Genomic DNA, 24,425 nt, shown 5'->3' on the forward strand with positions numbered 1-24,425 from the left:
GGGAAGAAGGTTTTCTCTTCTGTTCTTCAGACTGGCTGCACTGGTGCTGCAGAAATCCCATAACTGTTCATACATGTGTATAGCATGAAGGTGCACACATGTATTTCTAACTGTGATTACAACAGCACAGCCAACAGGCTGCAGAATTACTACAAACCCCATTCTGCAGAGTTTGTAACAGCTGGGGCCCAGGTTTCCATACTCCACAGCATGCCAGGGTAACAGCTTCTGCATATGACAGCTCACATTCATCTCCAAGCTGTGGAGCAGCCCCCATCTTTATGTTAAGCATTAGTTCTGAAAGTGAGAGAAGAAAGACAGAAAGGAGGAGGAGGCATTGCAAGGAAGGATAGAGAAAAGACAAACAGGAGAGTGGGTGAAAGCAGAAGGGGGGAGGAAAAAGAGAGGAATAGATGCCAGCATGCTAACTTTGTCACTGTGGAAGTTAGTGGATTTGTGCTTTGTCCTTTTAACTCTCCCAGCACTTAAAAATGAGGATAAAGAGGAGACACTCTCTGCCATGTGAAAGCTAAGGAAATGTCAAGCAAAGAATAACTCCAACTGAGCAGGGAAGGTGAGGGTATGCTGTAAAAACTACATCTTTGACGCTCTTCAACAACCTGTTTGCCTAGGCCTGCAGCTAATTACCGCTCCTTCAAATTTCATGAACTAGATATCCTAGCTGCTCTTGCACAGTCAGTTAATAAAGCTACCTAACAAGGTCCTGTTAGGCAAATGGAGCAGGAATGCTTGTGGAAGGCAGCACAGTGCAGGAGCAAAGCACACAGTAATAACGTTCTGGTGGAATCAGCAAAGTATGTAATTAGTGAAGTGGTGGGGAGATGTAGCTCCTGTTCCATCGCCTGTCTCTCTAGCTGACACGCGTGCAGTGCTGGAACCGGAAGGAAGAACTGCAACAAGACATGTACAAAGAACCTCGATTCCTAAGGACAGTCACTGAGCACAACTCGTCATTCCCCATACGTTGCAGTTTGCTTGCTGTGGAGAGTGCCTTACAAACACTGCAAGAATCCACAGGATTTGCTAGGGCAGCAGCTGGAGGACAATGTTCTCTCATGCCACTGCTCTTGGGTAGATTCAAAGGACAGAAATTTTGAATCACAGGACATTTCTCCCAAGCTGTCACAGCCCTCAAGGAATACATGGGAGTAAGATGAAGAACAAGGCTCACAGCCCTCTGGGATAACCACAGCTAGACTCACTCTTGTCATAAAGCCTTGTTCCAGTCTCTTGACAGAGACATCCCACCACGTGCTGCTAATATAAGGTTAAATGGCATGCCAGGCAGAAGCAAAAGAGTAGCACAAAGACAAGTGCACCTGCACAACCCTGTCAGGCATGACTGGACCATGGGCCTGCATGCTCAAAGGCAGCCAGGGTCTTGACAGCACAGAGCCTGCCAGGTGGGCAGCAGGAGGAAGATTCCTAGCACAAGGGAGGTAAAGGGCTTTGCCATGTGCCCTTTATGTTTGGCCTTTACTTACTGTTGTATGTTAGGGATTTGCACACAAATTTAGCTCTGTACTGTTAGGGATGTGCTCACTGTCGTTCAAACAAAAGGACTTCAGATGCTCCTGGAGCGAACACTGAAATTGCTGGAGAAAAAGCAATTGGCATGCAGATAAAGCCACCACTTAGCCTTATGAGGACCACACACACTGCCAGGAGCACCTATAGCCGTCACTAGCAATGCTSGCTGCAGAAATAACTGCTCTTACTCCAAGTGTCCCTACCCAAAAGCCCACAGCATTCCTATAGCACGTCCTGCTGATGGCTCCATCAACAGCTAATGCCCCCAAGCTAACTTCCCCTTCAGGAGCTCTCAGTTATCCACCACACCCTATGGGCCTTTCTGCCAGGATCACTTGACTTGTGGTTTGAACKGTGAACACCATGCATCTTTTCCCCTAAAGCAAGTCAGTTTTAGCAAGCAGCCTGGCTTAGTTTTTCATGTAGCAGTTTTATAAATCTCCAGGATAATAACAATAAACATCCAGAGGCATCCACAGCAATAGCATATTGTGCCCTCCCCCACATCAGGTTCAGGGAGCATATTTCAAACAGATGACACGAAGGAGGAATCCATGTAAACATCCTCTATAGTGCGGACAAGTGAAAAAAAGAATCAAATGGAGAGGAGAAGTGTTCTTGGAGAGTACATGGAGCAAAATATCTCTGGGAAGAGGGAAGGAGCCTAGAAGAAGGGGGAAGATGGGTATCCTGCACAAGGAAAGATGCTGGCATTGCTACCAACTGCAAGCATGAAACCCTGCAGATACATATCATCTTAGCCTCAGCACATTAAGTGATTCCTCAGTGAAGCTTTTCCTCAGTGCCTAGATGAATGGTATCACATTTCAGAGGAGGAGGATGGAGCCTTTCTTGTGCTGCTCATAAACAAACCTGGGGATGGAATTTTTACTGGAAGGGAGGGAAGATCATAGAAACATAGGGTAATCCAAGTTAGAAAGGAATTCAGTCTATCATCCAATCAAACCCTCTAAAGAGGTCCTGTTTTAGCAAGCAGCCTGGCTTAGTTTCTTACACAGCAATTTTATGACTCTCTGAGGTAATAACAGCAAACAGATCTGGCAGGCCAGAATGGACCAAAAAAAAAGGGGGGGGACTTTGTGCCTTGTCCATGAGCTGTTTTGTGACAGCCTTCCCTCATCTGAAGGAAGGAGAAGCTGAAGGGTCCCTTCTCCCCTGTGACACCTACACAAGGCAGACAGGCATGCTCTTTACCTCGGAGGACGGTGAGCTTAGCGTGGACGGTGACCTCCCCATGAGGGTTTTGAGCAACACACTCATAAATGTTCTCATCCCGGGGAGTCCGGAGGGGCTGGATCCTCAAAACAGCACCTGCACTTTCATCAAATTCAATTGTCTGTGGGATAAAGGGAGACACAGACATAGTAAGCATCCTTGGGGTGCAAGTAGGAGGTTCATCCCTGCTTCTACAGGAGGCAYCAGCATATATACAAACATGCACACTCACAAACACACTCCTGCAGCTGCCCCAAAATCCCCTAAACGTAACCAGCATGGTCAGCTTCTCTCTCACTCTTCATTGACCTCCAGGCGCCAGAAAACTGTCCCATACCAAACTCTCTCCCCAGCCTACCAAAGCTGCTATGCACATCTCAAATGCTCTGAAGCAATGAGCAAGGTTTGGGGGGGGGGGGGTATGGACTGGGTGTTCAGTGTACATCTGTGGAGAAAGAGGGGGACATGGACCAAGGGAAAACAAAATAAAAATGACAAACCCCTGCTCAGCCCACCACCTGCCCGGGCAGCTGACACCACAACGCTCCTCTCTGCCTTGCCAGGCAGCTGTGTGCTGAGTCCCACAGCGAATTCCACAGGATGACCTCCTAGTCCTAGTTCTTCCACTCTCACTTCTATCTAAACAATACCAATGGCTTGGGTCTGGCTGCCAGGACAGTTACAGACGTTGTAATGTTCACTTCAGGCTGTCCCAGGGTTAAAATAATGAGACATGGATGGGTATGAAAGGTGCATGTACAGCTGAAAAAGCACCAGCTTAGATGGGATTTCTAGGGAAAGGCAAAAGGCAGCTTTATATAATATCCCAAGCGGGGAAAAAAATCAACAAAACAAAAAACTCCAGTAGTGTAAGTGGGCCAAGTTCTCTTTTGCTTTGGAACAATCCCAGCTGTTGACATGGCCAAGAGCTTGCATCTCACTCCCGCAGCTAAAACTCCTCCTCCTCCAAGCCTCCCTTTATTATCGTGTCTCAGAACGGCCAAAGAAYGGCCCTAGCTGCTTGGTGTTCGTCTCTCTCTTTGTACATACACACACACAGATTTCTAGGACACCTCTTACCTCAAACCTCTGGGAGTTCACTTTCTTCCCTTTCTTGTTCCAGGTGACCCGTGGCTTCGGGTCTCCAGTCGCTTGGCATACAAAGGAGGCCACCCCTCCTGACACACCAATTTGGTCCACAGGTTTTTTAATGAACACAGGGGGACCTTTAAAAAAAAAAAGAAATGTCATTATTGACACAAGGAAAGACAAACTCTAATAAATACTGGTTGTAATTAATCTCAGCGCTATCACTGCTGTTCTCTAATGATCCCAGATAAAATTAAACCTCGTAGCTCATTTGAAAAGAACATTCTTTACCTCCATTTTACATATGAAGAAACTAAAGCACAAAATGTTAAGGGTCTGATACTACAGTCGGATTTAAGTGAGGTGATCCTGCAAAGCCTCTCTGACTTCTGAAGAGTGGACTTCTGAACTGTTTTGCACAGGGGAAATTGCCCACAMAAAGCCAATCTAAGGATCATCACCAAAAGTCCATGGTAGAGCTGGAAACATTATCTAGAGGTACTGAATTGCAATCCCCAGATCCCACCAGATGAACAAATCACCACAGAATGGGCAGGATYTATAGCTACCCAAGGCAAGGGGAAAGGGTGGGAGCACCATGAAATAAATGGGGCAGGAAAGTAGCACACAAGGATCTTGAAGATGATGGTGTGAAATAGGCTGAGGGTGGCTTCGGGATGTGAAGCATCCTTGGCTGTAGCAGCTCTATTTTCATCTGTAAACCTTCYCCCTGCCCCTCACCGATTCATTTACACAATGACGAGCAAGCCATCTTTTGGAATAGGCAAGCTGATGCGATGCAGCACAACAAACCAAAGTCATCATCATTTTAAAATAAACCACTTGTCAAGACCAAGAGCATGGCAGCCAAGTCTGCAGTCTGTTCCTGCAGTTCCCCCTTCCCATCATGAGACATCTGAGAAAAACAAGGAATTCATACTGCTAAGAAAAGAAGCCAAAAGCTCCTCCAACCCCTCTCATAACCAGCTGCTCAAAGGTGCAGTGAGGCCTGAACACACACACTCACAGCCTGGGGCTGCATTTTAACCAGCCTGGGCCCAAGGGCCCAACACTTGAGCTTGCAGCACGCCCGCCACTGACTCCCATCCAGGCCTGATGGCCTTCAAGAACACGCCTGCAGGGAGGGGAGAGGACGCTGGGAYGGGTGTTGCAACCAAGGAAGGTGTCAGGGGCCTTCTGATGGGAGGAAGACAAGGACAGGAGCATCTGTGCAGAGCCCCCACCTCCTCTACCCGCAGGGAATACTTCCTTCCATACTCTAACCTGTTTTCCCTCACAGTTTCCTCTCATCTAGTTAGCTTAAAATTTATTGAAATATTTAAATCACAAGGCCACAGCTGTGTTCAAATAAAATCACTCAGATCATAAAGTTGCCGTCTGTTATTCTTGAGGAAAGTAGACCACATGACTGTGAAATGTGTATATTTATATGTACATATTCAGAGTCTATAAAACAAGATGCAAACTGCCTACCAAAGAGCTTCAGAAGAGGGCAAATGGTAGCTAGAGAAAAGTTTTCAGGGTCTTTTAGGGGTCGAAAGACAAAAGGAAGCATTCCCTCCTCCCTGCCTGGTGTGGCCAGCAGTATATAAATAAAAGCTACTGAGCAAGCTCATGTGATGCAATCAAGCATTTGTTTCCATGCTGGAGGTAAATACAATTTGTTGGAGCTGTTTATGTCCCACCAAATGCTGTGTGTACAAAGCATTAGATTTATAAATATCTAAATCTATATTTAGAGGTCAGAGTCGTCTTTGCAATGTTACAGCTAAAGGTTACCAAGTAAGTGACTCTGGAGGCACCGGCAGTGGGGAAATCTGTCTTCCACCTGAGCAAGGCAAAGCCAAAACTTTGCTTCAGGCTAAGATATAAATGCTCACCCTGCCTGCAACCTCACTTCTATCCTCTCTTCTCCTACGTTCAAAATCTGAAGAGTTTGCAGAGGTCAGTTCTGAAGGTACAGCCAAAAACGACCAGGCCTTTTTAAGAATAACCTATTGATATAAGTTCACAACCTAAAATGAAAGTTCCTAATACTCCTTAATGTCACATATGTGCTTAAATGGGTGCAAGCAGTGCGATTAGAGAACAATTGATGAAAAAAAAAAAAGTATTTCTGGCCTAGAGAAAGGGACCGTGCTCCAAAAATTAGAGAATGAACGGGAGTCATAGTTCAACAGTCCGTGTTAGGACCTCCATTGACTTAGCATGTGATCACAAGCAAGCTGACTTGCTCTGTGAACACGGCTTTCCTGGGCTCATCGCAATGCTGAACCGCTGGCAATAAAGTCACTTTTGGAGAGTGAGAGAGAAACAAAGGAAACCAAAAATCCCTCTCAGACAATCCATTAGATTTTCCTGCTCACTAGGAAAAGAGATGAAAATCAAAGCTGGAATTATTGTTTTAAAATCGTCCAAGTTTCCGAGCCCCAGACTTTGATCCCCCTCCTGCTCCAATAAAACATCCATCGTGCTCTCCACCTATGCACCCCTAGTCACCACCGCGCCTGTCACGCCAGCCCACGCCACTCGCAGAACAGCCCTCTCCCCTCGGGGAAGGAGAAAGCCAGAGCTATCACAGGCAAGGTGGCGATGACACAAAGCTGAAACAAATTCCTCCGTGCCGCGTAGGACTGGCGCAGCGCCGCTGCGCCAGGTCTGGCACGCAGCGCGACACGCCGCGAGGATTCCTGCCTCGGCTCCGCAGAGCGCCTCGGAAGCCTCCGAAAGCAGGAGGAAGGAGCCATGCGACAGCCAAACACCGYGAGCATCCTTGGAGGGGCTTATGCCAAGGCTGCAGGGCCTCCTTTTAAAATAAACAAACAGAAATCATTCAGAGACGGGCGTTTTCCAGATGACATGCACAGAATCCAGCAACTTCTGTATCACTTCGCCAGTCTCCCCTTATGGAAAGGGGAGAACAAATCAGTCTTGGAAAAACCGAGTTCAAGCTCCACCTAGGTTTTGTGGTCCCATTTTCTTCCCTCCCTTTCTCTGCTTGCCAAGCAGCACAGCCTGGTTTTTGCAGTATCGAAACAGGAGTGGAAGAAACTGGAGCTTTAAGGAATTTTCCTACTAGGAAAGGTTGCCTGTGAGGTCTGGGTCTCGGGAGAGAAGGCTGCAAAGCCTGGAGGACTGCTGTGTACCTGTGACTCTTCTCTACAGCTTAATGGAAAGCCATCGAGTCAAACAGAGCCTTTCCCTGCACTCAGCTGCCGCCCACCTCCCATGCACTCCCCAAAAGCGACAGCCGGGGCAACCGACACTTCTCCACCAAATGAGCACCCGCTGCTGCTGCAGCTCCTTCCTTCATCCCTTCATGTGACACCAAAGCAGAAAAAAGTCCCTCGAGTGCACTCAAGTATAAAGAAACCGTCTCCTTTCTAACAATATGCAGACGCCAAAACAGTCCGAGGAGCTTTACAGCAAAGAAGCTTGAAAGATGCAGGAGTGGGGAAAAGGAGGGGACATCTCACCCTTTAAACCCAAACGTCCCTCAGGAACTGCTGCCATGGTGAATAGCGAGCGATAGATGAGGAGCGAGGGAGACAGGCTGGCCAGCATATGCCTGTCTGAAACGTCAGAAGCCAAAGACGGAGAAAGGCATGGAGACCCCAGAGGTGGTTTGAGGGGTGGGAGAGGGGCAGGAGCACAGGGGGGCTTTACTCAGCTGAGCTGACAACTGAAAGGGGGGGGGGAAAGCACAGCTAGGGACATGCCCCACAGACCCCTTTCTTCCCCCACGCCTGGTCTCCTGRCAGCCCCTCCTATCACCAGGGTTCATGGAGGCCCAGAGAGGTGGGCGATACGTTCAGCCCTGGAGAGCGCACCATGGGGCAGGCGCAGCACAGTCCTTCCCCACACTGTCCTAGAATACTCCAGGCACGGCGAGGAGACGCTTCTCCAAGGGCTGAGAGGAAAACCCACACCAGCCCTGCTAAGCCATCGAAGGAAGCACCGGTGGCGGAGAGAGCTGCAAAAAAATGGGGTGGGAAGTGCCAGGCTACTTCCCAGCTAGCTGGGGAGTCTCCCAGCACAGACCGGCTGGGCAAGACCTCAGTAACAACCTTGCATGGCTTGGGCAACTCCGTCCACGAGGTGGACAGGTGAGGAGGTGACCCGCCTGGGCACGAAACGCAGCCAYGTTGTCTCCAAACACGGCCTCTTTTCCGCATTCATTTCCACGTTTCAGAGATGGTAGACCAGAGCTAGCCACAAATGGGGGAAGGGGCAGAGGCGGGTCACGGTAGGGGAATATCGACTTCCCCGGGCTTTTCTGAGACAAAATTGATCTTGAAGCGTTTCACGGCAGCCTTCCTGATCAATGCCGGTCATCCTCCCAGCTGCCCTTGGCCGAACCCACCCCTGCCCCGGGTGCTTAGTCAGGAATATGGGACAACCCGGGAGACGTATGGGGTGGGTCAACAAGAGCAAATCGCAAGCAGCTCCACCGTCCTCCAGCCTGGGCTACACAAGCTGCCTTCCTCATGTGCACGCACGGACGGGCCCTGCTCCGCACTGCGAAGCCCTTGAAGGAAAACCTCAATCCTGCCGGACACTGGGCCGGCTGGTGGCACACGCGGGGGGAACCAAAACRGCTGGCAGTAAGACCCAGCTCCAAATCACACTGTGTCCCACTGACGGGGACGGGGACAAGGCGCCCGCCATGTCCCTTCTCTGCCCGCGCAGCCCCAGGGCGGCGCCGCCGGGGAGGCCGCGATGCTCCGTTGCCATAGCAACCGGCCTGGGCCTCCCCGCGCCGTGCAGGCCTCCCCGCGCTGCGCAGGCCTCATGCATCCAGCAGGCTCTTGGGGGGCTGCGGACACCTTCCCACCTTTGCTCCTTCTGGCCCCCCGCCACCGCCGGCTTTCTCCAGCCCCACGGCAGGGACCTGCGGCTGCTTTTTAGACTGGGAAATTCACCTCCGCGCTTCGCGGCAGCTGCTTCCCTCCCCCAAACCCCGCAGCCGCTTCCAGGAAAGCACCTCGACAACAGGGCCGCAAATAAAGACAAACCACTTAAATTCCTTCACCCGGCCCCAGCACGGCGAGCTGCGTGAGCCTGGCTGGAAGGGCCCCCTCGCCCACCACGGCAGGAAAAAAAAAATCCGCGGAGACAAAAGACAGTCACCGAACACATGGTCTGAAAGGTTTTGCTTCCATTTCCAGTGCCCCCGGCGCCCGCAGCCAGCTCGCTGATGGAGGCCCACATGCCCGCCCCGCTGACCCAGGGAGCCCGCACACCAGGAGCTGCGTTTCTGCCCCTCCCGCRGCTGCTGAATAAATGCCCATTTCCCCCCCGCCACGGGGAGCGGAGAGGGACTCGCAGCTCTACCCGCGACCGGCCAAAGAAAATAGAGGAAAAAAAGCAAGAGCACAGCACGCAGGCCGTTTTCTTGCCGTTTACACCGACTTTTCGCAGAGGCCTTCCTAAACTCACGGGGCAGCTGCCCTTGTGCCCACCACTCCCGGTCCACCTTCGACACGTGGCCCGGGGGTCCTGCAGAGCTGGCCACCTCAAAAGTACACCCGCTCTACAAGAAATGGGGCACGTTAGCCAATGTCAACCATTACCTAGCTCGGACGTGCCGAGCAGATCAAAATTCACCCTTCTGCTTTCCCAGAATGAAGGTGAAAGATGGGGCAGTTAAACCAGTTATGGTCAAGGGGTGTTTTGCTGTTAGCACACCCCAACCTACTCGTCCAGGCTTCAGATGATCCCCATAATCGGGATTCAGGTCTCTTGCTTGGATGCAAATTATCTGTTGACCTTGGGCATTCGCCCTCCCCCTGTACCTCTGTCTGCCTCGTGGAGCGCCGAGGTGACAATCCTCATTTCTCACACCTGCCTGCCTTGGTCTAGACGCTAGCAGCGATTTGGAGTAAAGGAGGGTTTCTGAGCAGCTCTGCTCAGCACTCAGCGCTATAGGTGGTCTTGCACACAACTACAGCCTCTAAATATTACAATACACAGGAAAAAAAAATAACCAGGCAGAATCACTAAGGACAGAACTCAGAGACCGTCTTCCACATGCACTTCTCGGTGGGAAAAGTAGATGAAAAGCAAAAGCCAGACAAAAGCTTTGCAATCTCCCAACAACCAGGTCATGTTAGCTCTGACGGCGACATCGCTCTTGACAGGCTATTTCTCACCCCTTGCTAACTTCAAGAGCAACAGGGAAGGGATCCCACAGCTTTCTCAGGGGCATGCAAAGGGTTAACCCACCCCTTTCCTCCTCCCCCCCCCCTTTTTGTTTTTTGGCAGAAACTTTCCACTGATTTAGTGAAACTCCATCTCCATTTTCCATGGCTGCTGACAGCCTCACAACCGGAGAAGGTACTCCTCTAACTACGGCGCTGCGCGGTAGCGCTTTCATCTCCCCTTCCGAAAGCCTCTGCGGGAACGTGCGTGCGATCTGGCTACTGCTGAGCGCCAAGCGGATATTTGCWGGTTCAGGAAACGCGTTTTACACACATGTGCTGCCGCGGTCTGCTCGCGTGCAGCATACGGATGCCCCGTGCTTGCGGGAAAGAGGCGAGAGCGCTGAGCAGCTGGGGCCAGAGGCTGGGAGGCAAACGGAGAGGACGAAGGGAACAGCTTCAACGCAGCCGAGAGAGAAAGGGGCAGCTAAAGAGGGGAGAGGAGGCAAGAAAGGACAGCAAAGCCAGGAAGAGCCTTAGCAGGAGGAAAGGAGGGAAGAGATCAACAGGGAGAAGGGAACTTGAGCAAGATGGAGAGGAGGGATCTGTTCAGAGCAAGGAAGTGAAGATTAGATAAAGGAGACGAGCTGAGGAGCAGATGAAAACAGGAGAGAGCAGCCAAATTTGAGACAGATGGAGAGTGGGGAGCAAGAACGTGGTGTTTGGAATGGGTGAGCGTTTCAAAGCAGCAGTGCCAGGGAGCGGGGGAGCTCGCAGGAGGGGTAGAGGCAAGAAAGACGGCTCCAGAATTTGCATTTTTCTTCATGAGAGGAGTGAGAACTGCAGACAGGGAGCAGGACTGGTGCAGGCTGTGGGGAAGGGTGTGGGGGGTGTCTCTATGGAGACACTCAGCAAGATTGAAGACACCCCTCGGAGAGCTCCTGTGGAGCCTCCAGTCCCCTTGAAATCCAAGGTTTTACTGACACATTCTGCCTTTTTTTTTTTTTCCTAAGGGCTATTTCTCAGTGCCTCACAAATAAAATTGAAATGAGAGTTTTCTGACAGAACAAACAAACAGGGAGTGAATTATATTCCATTTCCCCGTCAATAACTTCTCCCAAACCCAGTCGTCTTATCATCATAAAAAGTCCATTAAGCAGCAATTGGGGAGGCAGCAGAATGCAGGGCTGGTCTCTGAAACAGGAGCACGCTCGCTCCCCAACTGGCCCTTTCTGGGAAGGCAGACAGGATAATTATAGGCTTCAGACAGAGACTTCCTCTTACTGTCAGCAGCTCCTGGCTCCCTTMGGGGAGATGGGACTGGCAAGGTTGGGGAAAGGAGGGTAAAAGGAGACTGGGGGCATTTTTCTTGGAAGTGAAATTGTTCCCCCTTGCTATTCTCCTGTTGACTCACCAAAGCCCTTCCATGACTCAGAAAGGCTGGGCTATACGCAAGCAAATTCAAGGCTGTTTCCTATTTGGACATGGGGGAAAGTCAGCTGAAGGACTTCTGTCCCCTTCCTGCAAGCCCACAGAGAAGGAGGGACAGCAGCGAAGGATGCGACCCAGCATGGGATTTGACACACGCAAGAAATGGACGAGAAAGATCAAGAACTTGTTTCATTCACCATTACTGCGCTGGCTGTCAAACCACCTCAAACGCCCACTGCTGCCACGCGCCTATTTTCTGTGCTGCTAGCTCCCACCCTTCCCCTCAGTCAGGATGAGGCAGCAGACCTTTCATAGCTGGTACCATTCCCAGCCGTTCCTGCCATAAGGGATGTAATTTTGGGAACCTGGCACATGCATGCAGCCTTCAGGCTCCTTATTTGCAATGCGTTCAGATATAGACCCTCTGGAAGAGGAGGCATGAGCCTGCAGGAGTGGAGGCAGGATGAAGACAGAGGATACCAAAGATCTATTCCTAGTTCTGACACCCGAGGTGAGAAAAACCACTTTATCCTGCCTGCTAGAGGGGAAGCGTAATCCTTGCTTCTCGTCTATTTAAACAGATAGTTTTAAGGGATGGGACCATGCCTTATCGCATGGGAACAGCGGCTAGTATGAAGTCATCCAGTTTCAGCTGGGACCTCTCCAGGCTACTATCACACATCCGTACGTATGGAAAGGATCCACCTTTCCTCACAGCACAAAGGATATCTGTCACAGTCACAGGTCGGTCCCAGCCTTAGTGAACTGGCACCCTGCTACAGCCAAGGAAAAYATTGTTCTCATTGTGATTTATGCAGATGTATAGGGCGCACTGTAATCATGGGCAGGGCAGGCAGCTGGCTCCCAGCAGCAGAACAGGGCTCTGCACAGAGGGCAAGACTGGATGGAAGAGAGACAGCATTTAAGAGTAGTGAATATGGCCAAGAAGGAATGTGGTCTAGGAGGTACGACTCTGAATCTTCTTTTCAATGCATTCTGCAGCCCCACTCCACAAATGTCCTCGTCCCTTGCCTCAGTTTCCCAAACTCCTCATTGTACCTGTTTGGACGGAGAGTGCTTCAGGTGTACTAACCGCTTCTCTCTCTGCACACTGCACGCACCCGGCACAGCACGGTTCCACTTTCCCTCCTCATTACAATAAAACTGAGAGGCAAAGGAGTGAGTAGGTGGTAACACTGACAGATCTCTGGCCAGGATCCTCATTCACCTACTGGCACTGCATCAAGATGCCTGAAAGAAAGGAGCTCCTCGTGACCAACAAGAGCCGAAGCAGACAAGCAAGGCTGTCATGTAAGATGGCAGCCCTGGGATCAGCCACCGAAGGGCCAGCAAGCACAGGAGCACACGCAGCCTTAGCAATGCGGCAAGCCAGGACCCTGGGGGTGCGCAGGTGCTTTCAATCAGCTGTAACAAAATCACATCCCATATTTCTCCACAAGTCCTACAACAAGGCATAACAAAGCAGAGCAGAGCAAGAAAGCCACGGAGCTATCCTGGCAACTTAATGAGGGCCCCTTGTCCATCAATGCCATGACAGCAATCCCAGGTTGTTTGCAATCAGAGGCTAAAGGCAGAGAGCTCTCCCTCCCCCTGCCATGGTTCCCTCCAGAACTAAGTTGCTAAGACAGCTTCTGCTCAAGCCGTGTCATCGACATCGGCAGTTCAGAGAAGCTCGATTTGCCTACAAACCAGAGAAGACACGATTAGAAAGGACTTGGCCCTTTGCTCAACTTCCGCTGCTCTGTTTGAATCATTAAAAGAACCAGAGTCCACAGGGGATACCAGAACACAAAAAACATCTCCTGTGGGACAAGTCTGAAAGAAGAGAAAGCTTAACAAGCAAGGATCCCAACTCCCGGGGGGCCATGCCGTCTTATTATAGCGCAGCAGAGGTCCCAAGCCACTGAAAAGTGGCAGCAGARTCAGCAGCAATGGGGAAAACAAACTGCTACAAGTTTCCGCATCTCATGGTCTTTCAGAGAGAGCACAGTGCCAGAAGCCCCCAGGATGTGATTAGAGAGGTCAGGTCTGATCCTTCGTTCAGTGATATGACACAGACTTTTGCAAGATGTATACACGTGGCTGGGTTCCTCTGCCTTGCATCACCAASTGAGAAGAGGCTGCAGCACTACAATAGACGAACAATCCCAATCAGATTTGCTAGCTAAGTACGTGCGTGTGGGGATCATTTGGGGTTGAAAGACACACCAGATAAATGCAATATTGCATGATAAAACTCTGCTCTTCTACTCATGTAAATAAAAGCTATGTTACTTTCTGGTAAGTGACTTCTGCACACATTTTCTATGGAGCAGAAGAAGATTCTGGGTACCTAGGTTGAAATACCTTAACCCAGGTCATAACAGTACGTTGTGAGCTTGTACTGTTCATCAGTTTCTACTGGAATCAAGACTGGGATGTCAAGGGAGCTCAAGATGGGAGATCTAAAAACAAGAAACCAAAACCTAATAAATCCATGACTAATGGATGAATGCAACCTTTAACAGACATGAACTTTGACCCTACCACATAAGTCATGACAATTTCTGCCTCTGAAACACAATACTCATCATTCAGATTTGCAGTGGGTGCATCAGCACAAAAGAAGAAAAAGGGAGAATCCAACCACAGCCCTGAGAACTGGCAGCAGTGGTGACCTAATGAATTCAGGTTTGGGGTAACTAGAGATTCAGTGAGCCAAGAAGACAGTGCAAAACTTGAGAGAGAGAGATGGAATCATGGAAAAGTAGCAGCAAAGAATCCTGAAACTCTTTTATTGAAGATAGTGATGGAGGAAGGGGAGATTTTTCTCAGAGCAGTACAGGCTTCTATTCATGTTTGACATCTGCCAAGAGATGCAAGGGATGATGTCTTATTATAATSTAGGCTGTAATGCAGCCCCTCCGGGCACGTGGGGCCTGGGCAGAAAATGCCTCTTTCGTTCAGGTGAGGAAGGCAGTCCCTCAAGTGGCAGCTATCGGAATAAACCACAATTAGCAGATCTGACACATAAGAAAAGGGGAGTATGGTAACATTCATAAAGGAGGAACAACACAGGAAACCCTCAAAATCAAAGAGATCCTACCCATGCAGGTAGACAAAGAAAAACAAGAGATGAAGCATCTTTCTGGCTCACTGAATGATCACATGAGAGCCAGTGTCAAGGAGATCTTTAATAGATGAACTGAAAAAACCTACATCCTCTTTTAGAAATTCCATACAGACAAATCAAAGTCCAGGCTAAAGATCTGTAAATGTCGTCACTCTTAACAGCATGCTCAGACTAATTTATAAATAAATCTATGAATTCTAGCAGAGGTGAGGGAGGATGAGGACATAGCCAAATTAATTTGACTTTATTAATTAAAAAAACCACCAAGTTTCATCACTCCAACACTCTTTAGAGGTTGTGTGAGTGTGTGTGGGGAGTTATTCTCATTAATTATGCAGAAAATGCAAAACTATCATCCTCTGGATGACTTTAAAATAAGGAGAAACCCTTTCAGAATGGGGAGAAATTACTCCCCAAGGCAGCTGAAATTTCTCTTGCAACTTCAAAGGACAATAAATTATTCAAATCGCTCGCGCCATTCCACACACTCTTTCATTCTCTCCCCTTCTCAATTTTATGCTCCTGAGTCAATTAAAGGTTTGGAGGACTTTAGAGAAACTTTGTAGAATGAGAAACCAGCTGTGGTTCTTTCTATTTATTTTTTGCTTTTTTAAAGCTTTGCTTTTCCTCTTGGCCTCCAAAGGAAACAGAAAGGGTTCTGTGCATTACAGATGAAACAACCACGACACTGGTTTTAACCAAGCTCATATGAAACAGCAACATTTCATGTCTGCAACAGCAAGATGGGACATGCTAAAAATCCTCTACACAAAGATACTACAAAAATAGGAGGTCAATCCATACTCCTCATGTCAACTGTCCAAATCATTCCTTGCAATATCCCCTTTCAAAGGCTTAGCAGCAGACTTCCAAAATATATTTATAATACTCTTTCCTGGCAACCTTCAAGTCTAGGTTAGCTGTGATCTCTTCCATAGTCACGCTGTTATCTGCTGTGCCCTTGGACGGAACAAGCAGCTCCTCTGCCAAACTGTAACCTGGCTATTTAACGTTTGCATTCTGAGAACCCCAAACCAAGACTGAGACTAATTACACTGGACAATAATATGGCAAGAGAAGCCCTCGCTCAAAAAAGCAACCCTACCAAGCAAGAGGAGGGAAGGCGCAGTCACAGACCATGGAAGCAGGGACACTCCTGCCTCCTGCTCCCGCAGCCAGGCCAGCAGCCCATATGATGGTTAGCTCGACCATCCGCAGCAGATGGCAGAAACCGTGATTGTTTTCATGAACCTGAACAAGCCCCAAAAATGAAAGGCAGCTGCAGTGCAGGGAACCTCATAGCTGTCTAAGATGGGAACTGGGACCAATTATGTTGCAAGAGAATCCTCGACTGGAGGAGAAGAGAGTGGCGCAATGTAAATAAAACTGTTCTTCTGAGATTGTCTCTCACAGGCCAATTCGAGCCCAGATTACATCCCACGCACACCAAAGAACAACACTCCTCTGGTCTGCTGTCCTTGGAAAACACTCTGCTTTGCCTTCTAAGAATAATACTGGGCTTCCCAGGCCATAAAAAGAGTGGGAATACCCTTGCAGATTCCTTTCAGTGACCCGGTAGATTAACATCTAATCAGTCTTGAAAAGACACAACCCTACAAGCCCTTTGGGACAGCTGAAAAGCTGACATGACCAGGGGCTCAGTGAGATGCCAGAAGGATCCCCATCCTTCCTGGCAGCGCATGCAAGAACTGGGTGAAAAGCACAACCAAAAGGGAAAGTCACAAAGAAATAACTATCAGCTTTCTAGTAAAGTCTGACATGAAGTAAAAGCCCTAGTTTTGGCACACAGATGTGGCAAACGCATGCATATAGATTTTCTCCATCACAAATGCTATGGAGATGACATTTTCGCACAAGCCACTTGTTTACTCAACAAGCAGATGCTCTTTTTCCCCTATCTTAGCCATCTAACGAAGCTGAGCAACAAGAACTGCTGGCTGGGAAAAGATCCTTCACCAGCAGACACCCATGACTGGGTCTCAAACACCCATGGTGCTGCAGTCCCCAGCTGCACCTCAGCAGAGACTAATCTAATAAGTGTCTGCACTGTGGGGCACAGCTGAGACCTGGGAGGTGACAGCCCCTGCCACATGGGGAAGCTCTTTCAAAAGATGATATATTTCCTCTCCTGGTCCTATAGCACAAACCTGGTCCTAAGGCACAAAATTTCCAATTTGAGTTATCAAAAAAAAAAAAAAAAAAAAAAATCAAATGACATCACTCGATCCAGGCAGACAAGGTTTAATTTAATCAGGCACTTAAACAAGGTGACACAAAAGCTTAATTCAGTGTCCTTGAGTGGGAAGACAACTAGCCGAGAACCCTCAAAAACCGCAGGCTGGATCACAGCTGGCAGACAGACAAGGAGGAAAAGGAAAGGGCAATTCGGAAGGAAGGACAGCAAGGGGTCTCCTTGCCTGCAAAGAAAACTGGTGCACTGGGGACAGAAGCAGCAAGCGGATCTGGGGGAGGGACACAGGGATCTCTCCCTTCCGGGTGGATGCAATTCAGATGCTGCCTCCTCTTACATCCTATTAGACTCTGCTCATTGAAGGAGCAACATGCAACAGCTAGGAGAAACTCCACCACCTACCAACCAACAACCTACCAACCAACCACACAGCCTCCTATATATCCCCCCTTAACTTCTGCTGCATCCCCGTGATACACACCCGCCAAAGGGAAAGAGCCGTTCTGCAGCAATCTCTCAGCCGTGAGTACAAACGTTTCCAAAAGCACTTGTGGGTCCAATCTAACTTCACCACATTTCAACATCTTCCTTGTCTCAGGACAGCATTGCCGTATTTTCATGAATCAGTCTCAAATGCTTCAAGATGGAGCGGCTTTCTCCCAAAGCAGAGAAAGATTCACTTCCCACTGATGTCGTCTTAACACGTCTATCAAGTCCTAAGATGGAGCCTCCTTGATTTTTACTGCCGTCTTATCTGACAACTGCTGTCTTGGCCAACAACAGATCAAAGCTAGGACCTCCAAACTAAAAGCTGCGAGCTCTGCTGCTGAGACTAATCCTCGGTGGATAAGAGCACGGGAGGGACCAGAGAGGAGGCAGAAACCCATGTAAGCAGCTGTGATCCAGATCTGCGCGAGAGGAGCCGTGCGGTCGGCAGCTCCCGCGACTTGGAGCACATGCACCCCACGCTCCTTTCCCCGTTGCTCAGCCTTGACACCGACCTCCACGGGCTCCTCTCCCAACCCACCGCAGCCGGTCTCCATCCTCGACGCGAGCCCTGTGTGCGCATGCGGCGCAACCCTTGCTGCCATCTGCTGCCAGCCGCCACGGATGCATGCTGCAGCTCCTGCACACATGCGCCCGCCCTGAGTTACTGCGTTCTGCAAATTAATGACGAAGCAAGCGCAATTAAAAGGGAGGAAAGGCAGGGTAATGCATCATAAAAGGGGCTTTATTCTTTTATATTGTCAATTGCAATTCAGCTTTAATTATTTATGGTAATACTTTAGAGTGTGCTAGTAAGCGCTCTRTAACGTGATTTATAAAAGGAAGGAAACCTAAGTAATAAGTAATGTTCACTACTGCATCTGCTATTAAATCTTTGCTGGGGCGGAGAGTGCCACACACCAGCCCTCTGTGTATGCGAAGTACCAATTAGCAAAGCTCTATTGTGAAACGCAAAGGTTTGATCAATGGGAAAAACCCACTTGAAAACAGTGAGCATGCTGATTCCCGTTATAAAAATTGCCACATTTCTATACAGTAAGTGACTTTTTATCTGCAGCTGAGGAGCACTTAAAGTGGGCACGTTGTTCCTTCAGGTAGGCACGGGAGGCCGGAGAAGCTGACCCCGGCACTAAGCTCCAGGCAATGCAGCTGCGCTCTGCACAGAGGGGGCCTGGCAGCAGCCAGCAAAACCACACTGGTTCGGCATATGCACAGAAAACAGATTTTTTTTTAAGGTGCTGGCTGCAGAGAGGGCATGATCTGGGCTGGGCACATGACTGGGAGACATCAAGGCTTGGTTCTGTGCCCAGGTACGTCAGAAATTTGGAGAAGACTCTCCCTCTCCCTGGACCTGTGTCCTCCCTTGCCCATCTGTCTGCACTGCCTGGCTTTCTATAAGCTTTTCTTTAAGGGCCACGAGACCTTGTCCCTTTGGCTGCGCAGCACAGCAGAGCGCAGGTCTTGGGGAAGGCCTTCCCCCAAACTCTCTGCAGTACTGTCCGTTTATATTGCTCCAACGACCAGCTGAATCCGTAACAAAACGATAATACATTCCCTGTAATGAGAGGCCATTGAAAATAATCACGGAGTTAACAATTTCCAGCTCTATGGCTGCCCTTGACCATATAGAAGAAACAATGAAAGTGTCCGTGTGCAACCGAAGAAAAAGAGAAGAAACAGGCCTGCTTTATACCTTTCAATTATTATCCTCTTCAGCTTCACAAGTAAGAACAGCAGGCAAAAAGCAGAGTGGTGCTTTGGTTTTTTAATTTAAATAGCAGTTGCCTTTAAATAGCATGTTCCAGCCATAGAAAGATTTAAATCACTGACTGAGATCAATTAGCCTAGGAAACAAGGGAAGTATTTTAATGGTCCTTTGATTGCAGAGGCTGCAGCTCCTCCAGCGCTGCTCTGGAAGAGGGTGGTTTAAGGCAGGAAGAGGAGGCAAGTCCAAGCTTTCAGCGTCGTGCTTTGCTGCAAGGCCAGCCATTCCCCTTCGAAGCGAGGAAGATGGTACCCTCCAAGAGCAGAAGCCCCAGGGGGGTTTTATGTGCCCTGGGCTCCCCATCGCAGCAGGGGCAGCACTGCCCGGCACAGCCCTGGGGGCCGCAAGGCCTGGGCAGCCCCCCCGGTGAATTAGGACRAGGAAATCGGGTCAGCGGCGTGGCAAGTGCCAGCCAAATGGATGCCAGCCAAGGGATTACGCGAGAGGCAGCGTGACAGAGCCCAAGGCCATCTGATGGGAGAGGACACTGTCAGAGCAGAGTGACAGCTCCTTGCGCAGTCCCCACGGTGGTGACAGACAAAGCTGTTTGCTGTTTGCATGCCTCAGTAAGGAGCATTGCAGACCAGCCTGGACGCTACCGACTGGCCTGGCGTAGGCCAGGCCTCTGCAGGCAGAATTGGGCAGGCCCTCCAAAATCAGGAGGTATCAGCTCATGGTCACCAGCCAGTTAATAAGAGCCACAGCCTGGGAGCAATTCAAAGCGCCGGCACATAAGGGAGAGCATCTTTGAGGGTCACAGCTCGGGGGGGGGATGCCGACAGACTCTACAGGTTGGGAGAAAAGAAAACTCCTGGCCCAGCTGATCTGTACATCAACCAGGTAACAGCAGACGAGGAGGGCAGCCCTGCCTCAGACGCACAGTCCTGGAAACTGCAAAGTCCCCACGTGTAAATCTGTGAGCAGCAAAAGAATAAAACACAAAACCTCACTGTCCAGGATCCAAGGACACTGCAGAAATACGGGARAGAGAAACTTGGCTGCTGGCAGCAAGGTGTCTGCCGAGCAGTGACAGATTTCAGCAGGGCTTGGGCCCCGCAACTGGTGTTTTCTGCACTTGATCAGCATCAGCCCTTCCCAAAGGCACATTTCCACCAATTCAGGCAAAGATGCTTCATAGCAGTCAGGTGGCACGTGGGATCTCAAAGCTCTGCGGCAATCCCTGAGCAAACCTCACCCCGCAGAAGACGGGGCGGATGAGATGCTCATTGCTGCCTGGGAAAACCGAATCCACAGTAAAACCGAAGCCACACAGTGATGGCTTTGAGAAACCCTGGTTCTGCAGCGTGCCCACTCCCAGCAGCGGAAGCACAGGGCTTGGCATACACTTAAGAAGAAAAAAGGACCCCAATTTTCACAGGCACTCAGGAAATCACAATAGAAGAATCAGGGCTGCATTCACACAAAGAGGAACTTGCACACACATGAATTCTCTAGCCGCACCTGCAAAGCCACATTGCTTGCTTTGAAAGCAGAGGACAAAGCGATTCGCCCAGGAGTGTTACAGCAAACCAGCAGCAGCAATGGGACCCGGGAGTCCTGACTCTGGATTTTCTACTGTAATCATTCCCCTCCCCTCCTGGCTCTCCTGCACAAAGAACCAGGAAGGGAGATCCCTGTTTTCAGCCTCCTGCTTTTGGCACTAGCCAACGCAGGCAGTAGACTAGCTAACACGAGCTCCCRCTTTCACATGCCGCCAAAGCCATCACGAGTCGCAACAGAGCACACCAGCCAGCTTTAACCACCTACCCTGGGTACTAATAAAGAGCCTGAAGGAGCACAGGCTGCAACATCCGAGTAAGACCATGGAGGAAAATACTTGGGAAAACAGCTCAGGCCAAGTTCCTCGCTACCAAGCGCTGCCCTGTTGCTGGTGCTCAAGGCAGGCAGCTCAGACCGAAGCTTGCGTGTGTCTTTCCGAACGCCTGAGGCGCAGGCAGCCCCACCGCCACACCCCTGAGAAGTGGCCCTGTTCTGAACCTCCCTGAGCCCAGCTCACTTCCTCGCTTTATTAAATGAACAAAATGAAAGGAAACCTCCTATTAGCTTTCTGCACATGCACCTTTCTCCCTGCAAAAAGGTGCAAGTGTGAACCAGACAAAACGCAGGAGTGAGACGAGGGCAAATATATCCCCACTCATCTACTGCACAGAGAGAAAGCACCGTTTAAAAATATTTCCCAGCAACAAAAGGTCGAGGATCCCATTCAATCCCCAATGACCGCGWCATCTTAATAAACCCCGATAACGAAGTGATTACGTTAAAAGCTGTCAAGGGCTACGCTGACCAGAGCGGCCCTCTCACCGGCTTCAAGCAGCTTTGCTGGGGAAGAAAAAAACTCATAATTCAATCAGCTTGGAAGAGTCTATTCCCCACTGATCCCGAGTGATCAGCCTTCGTGTTGAAGTAACATTACATTCAACTCGCTGAAGAGTTTCACTTTTTTTTTTCCCCCCTCTCCTTTTTCATTTTTTAAAGCAAGAATTGAAAGGCAGCAAAGATAAAAACTGTTAAACTGGAACCGGTTCACCCAGGGGAAGGAGAGACATAATACTCTTTCTTTGGAGGCTGTTTTGAATCCAGCCCTAGCGAGTAACATGACAACGGTCACCAGTGTCTGACAGATGCCTGAAAGGCAGGAACGGGAGAGGACAATGCGGGTGAGCCGGGGCCAGGCGGCGGGGAGGAGAGCTCCCCCCCTTCTCCCCGGCTCTTTGGCAGCGTTAGAGGCAACCCCGGGAATCAAAGCGGGCTGGAAGGACCCCGCTGCCCTCTGATGTCCCGCCAGGGCGGCACTGGGAACAACAGGAAGGGGACGGGTGGAAAACTAAAGACRGTTGGAAAATAGAGAGTCGTCAGCAGGTACCGAGCACTTCCTCAGCGTCAGATCGGCTCTGAAAAGGTGGGGATACGCGAGCTGGCTCCGCGCTCCGAAGCCTGCTCCCGCTGCCCGTCACCCAGGGAGGCGAAGCACGGGCGACCGTTCGGAAAGAGAAGGSGCAGGGCGACGGGAGAGTCACTTACTTTCGGCTACGCAACCTATCAGCAGCACGGAGAGGAGGTGCACGAGGGAGACCAGCGAAGACATCCCAGGGCTGGGAAGGATCCTCATCCTCCGCCGCAGCCTTCAGCCCCAGCCGGGAAGGCTCTGGCTCAGCAGGACTCACAGCGTCTCCAAAGCGTCGTCAGCACCTGCAGGCGCACAAAGGAAAGGGGGAAGCACTGAGACACGGGAACGCGGGCGGCGGATGCCGCGGAGGGAGGAGGCCGGGGCCGGAGGAAAGCGAGAGCCGGGCGCAGGCCCTGCAGGGAGGCCACGGAGGAATCGGCCAACTCCATCGCCGCGCGGCCCGCCGGTGCGCGAGGGCAGCCTGCTCCAGCCGCGCCGGATAACGGCGAATTTCTGCGCGCGCGTGCGCACGCAAAGGGAGCGAACGGCGCAAGAAAGAGGAGCGCGAGCAGGAGGCACCGGCCGTGCAGAGCCGGTGTTTAAAGCTTAACACCCCGCCGGCTTCCCCCACCGCATCACGCCGCCGTCCCCAGTGCCGGGCAGCCAGCACGTGGGCAATGAGGTGTGAAGGGATCCGACCTGACAGGGCCCAGGGACCCTCTTAAAGGGCGATTTTTCCACAAAAGCTTGGGGGCAGGGAGGTGCAAAAACTGAAACCACACACAGGAAAAACTCAGGAAGGGGGGAAAAAAAAAACAACCCCCCCCAAAACGTCTCAGCAAGCAAACGCAGCCTCCAACAGACGCAGGAGAGATTTTCTCCTGACGGTGTCCTGGGTCCGGCAGACCGTGGCTGCAGSACAGACGGGGGATATTAGCAGCAGCGTGAGAGGCGAGAGCGAGTCCAGTGCCAGCCTGCTCCCCCTTGCCCTGCCGACACATTTCCATGGAGACAACTCCCGGCTCCGCAAAGCAGGCTGCTTACAGCTTCATCCTGATCCCTTTGCAAAGCGGGAATGGCATTAAGGGAGCTGTGCTCTCAGCAGCTATCCCAGTCCTGCGTCTCAATCCTGGTAAATACTTCCTTCAGCGAGAGGGGCAAGCTTTGCCCCAGAAGCGCTGAAAGCAGAGGAGAGGCAGAGCAGTAACAGCAGCCACAACCTCCCCCAGGGGTGCGGGGCCGAGAGGTTTCTCCATCAGCCAGGTGCTGAGCACCACCGTAACGGGCAGGAGTTGCATGAAGGAGGCTCTCAGATCTGTGCAGATTTCTTCCTGCTATAAGTTACCCCAATTAAAAATCAAAACTGGGGCTTATCACCTTTTGGAGAAAAGCCAGGCAGGAGATATTGTACAGTGATCAAAGGCTTTAAAAGGACTAAGGGGATGGTGAGGTTGCCTAAGCTTTCTGATACACATCAGGGCATGAAACCATCGGGACAGGCAGTGTGAAGGGGCATTTTAATCTTTTTCTGTCCCATTAACTCTCCAAGGCTGAACTATACAGAATTAGAAGAACAGYCAGGATAAACAAGAAGTCCCCACATGTACTCAACCCTAAAGAGCAACTTTTCAATGAGACGCTTTGGACTTGCACTTTGAGGATCAGAAAGCCTCTGTTGTGTGCTCTGTGCTAGTCTAGATCCATCGCGTTTCAGTGCTGCCTTGTGAAAACCGAGCAGAAATACCAACTCTGTCACAAGAAACAGGGGGAAAAAAAAAAATCAGGATTATACCACTGGGAATCTCTTCAAATGTTTGTTCTAGACGCTATTATAACATGCACAAAGGCTCCAGCCAGGCGTAACATGGGGTTTTGCAGGGTTCTAGGGCAAAGAACAATGTGCCGAGCTGCTTTTTGTTGTCAGAGGCGAGYGGAGTCCGAGAACGTCATGAATAGCTCTGATGGTAACTGTTAATTAAACCGGGGACGTGGTATCAATGCCAGCATAGTAAAGGGAATAGCTGCTGGTGGCTTCTCCCTGCTCCACAGCCACAAACCATTCTCTTCCCACCAGCGAGGCTGGAGGGGGACAGGGCCAGTGGAACAGCGAGAAAGCCTCCTCCCAGCAACTTTAGTTCTCTACATTTCAAAAACTAGGAGCTCCGTTTTTCTTTATCCGAGCAAAATCCCCCCACGGTCCCCGTAAATGCCACTAAATCTCTCCTTGAGCCTCGGCTGCGCTCTAAACGGCGCCAGCGACCTTCTGCAGCTCTGAGCGGACGAGAGGCCGCGCTGCCCCGTGTGGCTTGACCCGAAAGTCCCCCCGATGATGGGGGACACATCAGGGGACATGCTCTGCCTGATCTGAAGAGAGATGGCCTGGCAGCCTCGCTCTCCTGAATCCAGTGCAGATTTTCATGCCACATAATGGG

At 50.4% G+C, this 24,425-nt stretch overlaps 1 protein-coding gene across 1 annotated transcript in view; it reads right to left on the reverse strand.

Moving 5' to 3' along the window:
• PTPRS (protein tyrosine phosphatase, receptor type S) overlaps positions 1–22,215 on the reverse strand; it is a 98,003-nt gene extending 75,788 nt beyond the window's left edge. Inside the window, exons 1-3 of the mRNA XM_026067169.1 lie at positions 22,128–22,215; positions 3,868–4,013; positions 2,767–2,908 (exon numbers count right to left, since the gene is read on the reverse strand). Of these exons, the coding sequence (XP_025922954.1) occupies positions 2,767–2,908; positions 3,868–4,013; positions 22,128–22,215 (376 nt within the window). The remainder of the gene's footprint in view (positions 1–2,766; positions 2,909–3,867; positions 4,014–22,127) is intronic.
• Positions 22,216–24,425: the final 2,210 nt, after the last annotated feature.

This window comes from Apteryx rowi, unplaced genomic scaffold (assembly GCF_003343035.1).
Source record: "Apteryx rowi isolate R43461 unplaced genomic scaffold, aptRow1 scaffold_254, whole genome shotgun sequence".
Lineage (NCBI taxonomy): Eukaryota > Metazoa > Chordata > Aves > Apterygiformes > Apterygidae > Apteryx > Apteryx rowi.